The sequence below is a fragment of the Dendropsophus ebraccatus genome, chromosome 4 (assembly GCF_027789765.1).
Source record: "Dendropsophus ebraccatus isolate aDenEbr1 chromosome 4, aDenEbr1.pat, whole genome shotgun sequence".
NCBI classification, from domain to species: domain Eukaryota; kingdom Metazoa; phylum Chordata; class Amphibia; order Anura; family Hylidae; genus Dendropsophus; species Dendropsophus ebraccatus.
Window position 1 is genome coordinate 38,814,397 of NC_091457.1, and position 8,531 is coordinate 38,822,927.

Sequence of the window (8,531 nt, forward strand, 5' to 3'; positions counted from 1 at the left end):
AGTAGTAAATGTAAAACGTTAGAAAAAAATAAATAGACAAAAAAACCCCCATAAAAAACAAAACATAAACAAGAAGTCAATTTCTGATAACACATTCCCTTAAAAAAAAAAAAATATTCCTGTACCTGATTTTATGGATGCTATAAGTATATGTGGTACTACGCGAGGACACACAGTTTTTTTCCACACTTTCCTCATAAATGATATGTAACTGTAGTAAATCATAAGTTCCTATTGACATACAGATTTTTGTGTCCATTTATGACCGGTTGGTTCATTTATTATATTTTAGATACGGGGGCGCTTTGCAGAACTTCTCAGTAAAGCTTCCAATAACCCTCAACAAGTTCTTTCAGCCTACTGAAATGGAAGCGCAAGACTTTTTCCAGCGCTGGAAGCAGCTCAGCAGGTAATCCATTAGGGAAGCCGTCAGTCCCTGTGATTTCTGTCGTTCTGTGTTTGCTGTTTATCGACGTTTAACCCACGTTATGGAGAGGGAAGATCTGTTGCTGTACTTAGACTTTTTTTTGCTTCATTAACAGCCCTAACCAGGAGGTTCAGAATATTTTCAAGGCAAAAAATCCAATGGATTCTGAGATCATAAAAGCAAAGGTTGGTTATACAAAATAAACTACAAAAAAAGCTGATGCCAGAATTGACTATATTAGACCCCTTTAAAGAAACTGCCCACCTGCCTGTGTCCGTATTGGTGGTCAGATTTGTAGTAGCTTTACCGCATGTACTAGTAAAGTGCTAGGTCTTCATTACAGAAAGTTGGCAGTCACTTAAAAAAAAAAATTCATGTACTCATATATGCCCTTTTCTATGGGTTTAGTGACGTTTTTTCCTTTTAAAGAGGGTTATGTGTGTCTTCAGCTTTGTATGGAGTCTTAGTCTAGGGCAGACCTCGGCATTGTATGGCTTGCTGGCCCGCTAGCTAGCTCTGACCAGCCTGCATCAGAGCGTCTGTTATCAGCATTTGTAGCTCCCAGCAGCTTCGCTCGGGCCCTTTGGACCACCTGTGCCATTTTCCACAATCTCCCACCTGCGGGATCAAGTATCCTGTCAGTGTGGCCTCTGCAGTGTAGCCTCACATCTCCTCAGAGCTGGAGAAGTAAGACAACAGGCGGACAACAGCCCTGAGGAAACCATGATGAAGAATGTCAGGGGAGACTGAGATTACAGGGACACAGAGGAAGATGTGGTTGTCCAGGTCAGGCCACATACTTGTCTAGGAGGCAGGATGGCACATACCATGAGTGACCACCATGTGTATATTTACCCCTGTATACGCCTATATATCATTCCTGTTTATATATTGCTGTGTACTCTGTCCTTGTGTATACACTGCTATATACTCCACCATGTGTATATACTGCTATATACCCCACTATGTGTATATAATACTATATAGATGCCAGCATCCTGTTCTTGGCATGATGCATACATAAATAAATGTGTGACCTCTGCCTTAGGCTAGTTTTTTTTGTACTGTGGTGGATGATCGCAGAGGGGTGTCTGGAAGGGGTGGTGGTGTACTGTGGTGGATGATCGCAGAGGGGTGTCTGGAAGGGGTGGTGGTGTACTGGGGTGGATGATCGCTTGGGGGGTGGGGGGGAAGAATGGTGTAGCATATATTAGTCTTGCCCTTGAAAACCATTCCAGTTTCTCATGTGGTCCCATGGGAAAATTAATTGCCCTCTCCTGGTCTAGGGGTTCCTCCCAGCCAACCACCACCCTGTTTGGGACCTGTTTATAGATGTGTCCGCTTTGGAGGATATACTGGTTTGGTTTATAAGTCATAGTCATTTTTTAATGCTCTTTTAGGAGTTGAGTATTGATTTACAAGGCAGTTTACATCCAGTAGGTGGCACTAGAAGGCCAGCTTAACTCCTCCTGTGGGAGAACTGCATTGCTTTTATACTGGTTAGCACTGTACTTGTAGCACCATCAGAGCTCCTGTAGATGTCACTGTTTTACTATATGTTGTTCTTATTTAATATAGTTCCCCCAGTTATCTTTTTACCTTTAGGGATGTTTCACATATCCATACACATGGGGAAAGATGTTTGTGTATATGTGTGTGTATGTGTATATATATATATATATATATATATATATATATATATATATATATATATATATATATATATATATATATATATATATGTATATATATATGTATATATGTATATATATATGTATATATGTATGTATGTATATATATTAATATATATATTAATATATATATATATTAATATATATATATTAATATATATATATATTAATATATATATATTAATATATATATATATATTAATATATATATATATTAATATATATATATATATTAATATATATATATATTAATATATATATATATATTAATATATATATATATTAATATATATATATATATTAATATATATATATATATTAATATATATATTAATATATATATATATATATATATATATATATATATATATATATATATATATAGTGTAATGTGTATGTATGTGTATATATATATATACAGTGGTACCTTGGATTACGAGTAACTTGGTTTACGAGTGTTTTGAAAGACGAGCTCAGGCTTTTTAAAAATTGTGACTCGGTTAACGAGCATTGCTTCGTAATACGAGCAGCTCCCGCTGTGCCTGCATCCTAATCCTGTGTTCTGCACGCCCTCAACACTGTTTAATCACACTCTGGGGCTGCTGCCTGCCTCTCACATACACATTGCACAGCACTCCCACCATTACAGTGTCCCAGGAGCTTGTCAGCTTGTACTGGTGTGTGGAGGGCCGGCAGCGTGCTTGTGTGCAGGTACCTGACTCCCCCCATCATGTCCCTCCTTTGCTCTGTCTGCCCTGTTCCTCTGTGATCCTCCAGTGTCTGCTTCCAGCTCTGCCTCTTGTGGTGAAGGGGTGCGTATGCACAGCAGGAAGCAGAGAGCCCGGCCAGGTTATTAACCCTTGCAGCACCCTTGTAATGGTACATGGACCTGGACTGTGTGTCTGTCATTTTATTGCAGCAGAACTAGGAAGGATTTGGTGGTGGGGGGGGGGGGCTGTAATGCAGCAGGGCTGATGAGTTTCTTAACCCCTGCTGCACCCTCATCTGGACCACTATGTATAAGAGGTGGGGGGATGATGTTGCAGCCAGGGGCGTAGCTAGGATTCATGGGGCCCCATAGCAAAAAACTGTATGGGGCCCCATGAATCCTGTACGCTCCCCCCCCCCCCCCCCCCGCGCCAAACACAGACAATGACGCACATATATACACACAGAGGCACAATTAACATATATACAGATACACCACTGACATACACACATTAATACGCTGTAATGTGATTACACTAGTGCTGATGTATACACCATGAGTAGACTGTACACAGGGAAATCATCTCAGTGTAATAAGAAATACTCAACCAGAAATAAAAGAAAATGCAGCAGATATTAGTGGTGGGTTCTTTTATTAGAGCCCAGCATTAATAGAAGCTACTGCAGAACATCTTTGGGAGCAAACCTGTCAATCACTTGAGACACTACTGACATACACAAACACACACATATACACCAGTGTTACAGACATTACTTACATATACACACATATACACCAGTGTTAGACATTACTTACATATGCACACATATACACCAGTGTTACAGACATTACTTACATATACACACACATATACACCAGTGTTACAGACATTACTTACATATACACACACATATACACCAGTGTTACAGACATTACTTACATATACACACACATATACACCAGTGTTACAGACATTACTTACATATACACACATATACACCAGTGTTAGACATTACTTACATATGCACACATATACACCAGGGTTACAGACATTACTTACATATGCACACATATACACCAGTGTTACAGACATTACTTACATATACACACACATATACACCAGTGTTACAGACATAACTTACATATACACACACATATACACCAGTGTTACAGACATTACTTACATATACACACACATATACACCAGTGTTACAGACATTACTTACATATACACACATATACACCAGTGTTAGACATTACTTACATATACACACACATATACACCAGTGTTACAGACATTACTTACATATACACACACATATACACCAGTGTTACAGACATTACTTACATATACACACCCATATACACCAGTGTTACAGACATTACTTACATATACACACATATACACCAGTGTTACAGACATTACTTACATATACACACATATACACCAGGGTTACAGACATTACTTACATATGCACACATATACACCAGTGTTACAGACATTACTTATATACACACACACACATATACACCAGTTTTACAGACATTACTTACATATACACACACATATACACCAGTGTTACAGACATTACTTACATATACACCAGTGTTACAGACATTACTTACATATACACACATATACACCAGTGTTACAGACATTACTTACATATGCACACATATACACCAGTGTTACAGACATTACTTACATATACACCAGTGTTACAGACATTACTTACACATACACACATATACACCAGTGTTACAGACATTACTTACACATACACACATATACACCAGTGTTACAGACATTACTTACATATGCACACATATACACCAGTGTTACAGACATTACTTACATATGCACACACAAAAATACTTAGCTACAGTAGATACACTCACTAACATATACATATATAGCCACAGATACATGCATACACACACTCACTGATACACATACATACACAGACTCAGCACTTACAGCTCCCAGGCTTCCCCCTCCTCCTCCTCTAGTCGGCTGATCTTCACACAGAAGTATTCAGGACCTTTGGGTCATGTGATAAGGTCCTTCGTCCTCTCCTTCTGTGCGGTGCAGGACCTGGCAGGTCCTCCTGCTCTTTTCCTCTCCTGATGTGGAGCCCGCTCACCCTGAACTACAGTGAGCGGGCTGAAGAGTACAATGCCGGATCCCTCTTCCTCTCCGGGCCCCTGGGGGATGCGGTAGGCGGCTGTCTGTGGCATATCTACCATGAAGGCAGAGCAGGCTTTCTGGGGCCCCTTTCCTGCAAGGGCCCGATAGCAGTCGCCTTCCCTGCCTTCATGGTAGCTACGCCCCTGGTTGCAGCACCCCCTCTAAAGGATTTGGATGCACTTGTGGAGTCACAAATCCTTACAGTGCAGGCAGAGAAATGTATGTAAAGTTGTCTCTGCCCTGTATTCTCTGGCCAGTTTCAGCTTCCTGATGACACCCTAAACAACTTAACCCTTGCAATCCTGCTGGTGTGTACTGTGCATATAATCAAGGGATAAACTATACTGGTACACAGTGATATTTTGGGGTGTGGAACCAATTGTCTGCATTTCAATGATTTCTTATGGGAAAACTTGCTTTGATTTAAGAGTGGATTTGGATTACAAGCACGGTCCCGGAAAGAATTATGCTTGTAAACCAAGACACCACTGTGTGTGTGTGTGTATATATATATATATATATATATATATATATATATATATATATATATATATATAATATAATTTTTATTTTTATTTTTCTTTGTAGCTCATTGGATTTGGACCTGCCCTCTTAGAAAATGTTGACCCAAACCCGTCCAATTATGTGGCAGCTGGAATTATCCAGACGAAAGCTCGACAAGTGGGATGTCTGCTACGCCTTGAACCAAATATGCAGGCGCAGGTATCTAATATGTACTTGTATATAGTCCACACAATATTTAAAAGGAACCTGTAATCACTTTCATGCTGCTCAAAGAGCTATTGGGACAGTCCCCAGCAACTTCCTCCCACCCCACTGGCTTAGATTTGGTAAAAGTCTCTATTTTTGAGGCTGGCAGAGCAGGTAGAAGCCACTGGGTCCACATCAATGACTCATGGTTTAGGCAACACAAAAGTAAAGACAAGTTCCTTTTAGGGTAGCTGTGAGTTTGCAGCGAAATCCGCTGCAAATCCTGGTAGTGTGAAGTTCACATGAAGCCACATGCAGTCACAGCGCTGAGCAAGTAATGTATGCTGCAGGGGGTTAAAGAGTCCGGTTATGGGTATGTAACCCCATTGAACTTCACACTACCAGGATTTGCAGCTGATTTTGTGTACGTGGGAAGCTACCCTTAATCTGTGCATAGTCAGTGGTAGGAGGCTTTTGAAAGGCTTAACTCATCAGGAAAAGCCCTTTTTTAAATGCAGAACCGCTTGTGTGTAGTCAAACGGCACAAATCTTGGTTCTGGAACTATTCTCTGAAGGAACATATTTCAAATATGTTACTGACCTTGTAGCACATATGCCAGGCCCTCCTGAGCTTGAGACATTACAGTAAAGCTAGCTGATGTATGGGACTCCTTTTGATGTCCTTATGTCCTGGTAAGACATATGAAAGAGGGTTGTTTTAATAGGACAAGTCCTTTAAATGCAAATATCCCAACTGGTCAAATGTTAACTTTTCAACTAATAAATGCAGCACTCTTATGTAGAATTCTTCTAATGCAGATGTGTCTTGTGTCTCATGCAGATGTACCGCCTCACCATCCGCACAAGTAAAGAAGAAGTCTCCCAGAGGTTATGTGACCTGCTCTCTGAGCAGTTTTAAACCCAAATCACGCTGGCCCCTAAATCCTTGTCTTTGTGATCTTCCCTTACTGCCAGGTCCTTATCATCTCAGTGAAAATAAATATTACTTACACGTTGTGTTTTTATTGTTCTTTATATCGTACGGAATTCAGTATCTGCAATGTTCTGAAAAGCTAGGTTCATATAGCATGGTGTCCAATTCTTATCCTACTGTGAACAAGCTATGTCTCTTAAGAACCAAAAAGGAACATGCATTGCAATTAGGGCTAAAATATCAATTTTTATTGTGTACAAAGATTAAAAATAGCTGTTGCTCATACATTAGTATACAATATGGACACTGAAAAATCTGGACCCTTTGTTCACAGCAGAAGAGAGACTTCCAAACAGTAAATTTTTTTTTCTCATTGTACTAATGTATAACCAATACTATTTTTAAAGGATAACTGTCATTTCAGGGCCATTTTTCTGAAAACATTTAATATCAACAGTGCAAGCGATTTTAAGAAACTAATAGGTTTTATGTACTAAAAGAGTTTCCTTCTGTAGTGAAAAAGCAATCGCCCAGCCTCCCCCCTGAAGCAGGATTTCTGTGTCCATTATGTGTCTATGGAGAGGGGAGGGGCTGTTAGGAGTCATTATGTGTCTATTGAGAGGGGAGGGGCTGTTAGGAGTGACTGGGCACGAAGGATTTCTGCACAGCACAACACCCTGCAATCTTCTCTCAGTAAGTTCATAGATAAGCACTGACCTTTCTGACACCTGAATTTAGCGTTTTAGGTGCCCAGAGAGTCTACAAACAGCTGACCTTCATGTCACCTCTTCCTGCTCCCTCAGCCCCTCCCCCCTTCATAGGCTTACAATGGAGAGAGCAAAGCCCGTCTTCACTGGCTTCTCTGTAATGAAGACGGATTTGCCTGATAATGCACAGATAAGAAGTCAGGGGGGGAGGCTGGGAGATTGCTTCTTGAGTACAGAAGGAGGCTTTTTTGGCTGATGAAACCTATTACAGAGTTTCTTAAAATCGCTTATACTACTGATTTCTGCAGTAAAAAAAAACATGACAGTTACGCTTTAATGTTTGTACCAAAGTAAAATATGAATATTTTAGCCCTAAATGCAATGCATTTTCCTTTTTGGGTCTCATAATTCGGGAAATCTATAATAATATAAGGGAAGATCTATATAGTTGATAGTAATTTAATGTAGCTTTAGTGAGGTTGGAGTACTTGGCTATTGAACTTGATTCTGTAGGTTATCTTTCAATAAACTGTAACCATATGACAAGTGCATTGAACTTAGCAGCAGTATCACATCCACTACATGGATCAAAGTAGGGTCTTCTGTTTTCTAATCTCAAAGGGTTTAAGTGTTACTGTTATATTAGAATATTTTTGACACGCTATAGAGCCATCGGTAGGTAGAAGAACTAGGAGAAATCCTTGTTTGGGTGCTGTTTCTGCCCACTGTCTGCACTGCTGGGTACAGAATCTATGGAGTTCATACACAATAGTGGGGAGAAACAGAAAACAAGCAAGTACTCCCCCCCCCCCCCCCCCATTTGCAATCGGCTAGGGTCTTGGCACCCAAAACCTCATGAATGACATGTTTCTATGGAATGACAATAATTTTCTGAAATGACAATAATAGAAATCACAGTATTTACCAAAGAGATACCAAATTCTACAAAAACAAATCACCACAATAAAGACCTATTTTAAACTTTAAAACCTTTATTACAGGAATAAAAGGTTTCACCAATTTCAGGCGATTATAATAAATCAGTGTCTTACAGTGACAAACAACTAAACCTGCAAAGCTTGGGGACCAGACTACGGTATACAAAAAGTCCTAGACATCCTGACCCTTAGTCACTGTACACTGTGTTCACCCTAGCACAAGGCT

General features: G+C 39.7%; 1 protein-coding gene across 3 annotated transcripts in view; it reads left to right on the plus strand.

Moving 5' to 3' along the window:
- The window catches only part of AP2A2 (adaptor related protein complex 2 subunit alpha 2), a 66,634-nt gene extending 59,891 nt beyond the window's left edge, over positions 1–6,743 (plus strand). For all 3 annotated transcript variants that reach the window (XM_069965628.1, XM_069965631.1, XM_069965629.1), the window contains 4 exons: positions 293–409; positions 543–612; positions 5,604–5,738; positions 6,568–6,743. In XM_069965628.1, the coding sequence (XP_069821729.1) occupies positions 293–409; positions 543–612; positions 5,604–5,738; positions 6,568–6,645 (400 nt within the window). In that variant the 3' untranslated portion in view covers positions 6,646–6,743. The remainder of the gene's footprint in view (positions 1–292; positions 410–542; positions 613–5,603; positions 5,739–6,567) is intronic.
- Positions 6,744–8,531: the final 1,788 nt, after the last annotated feature.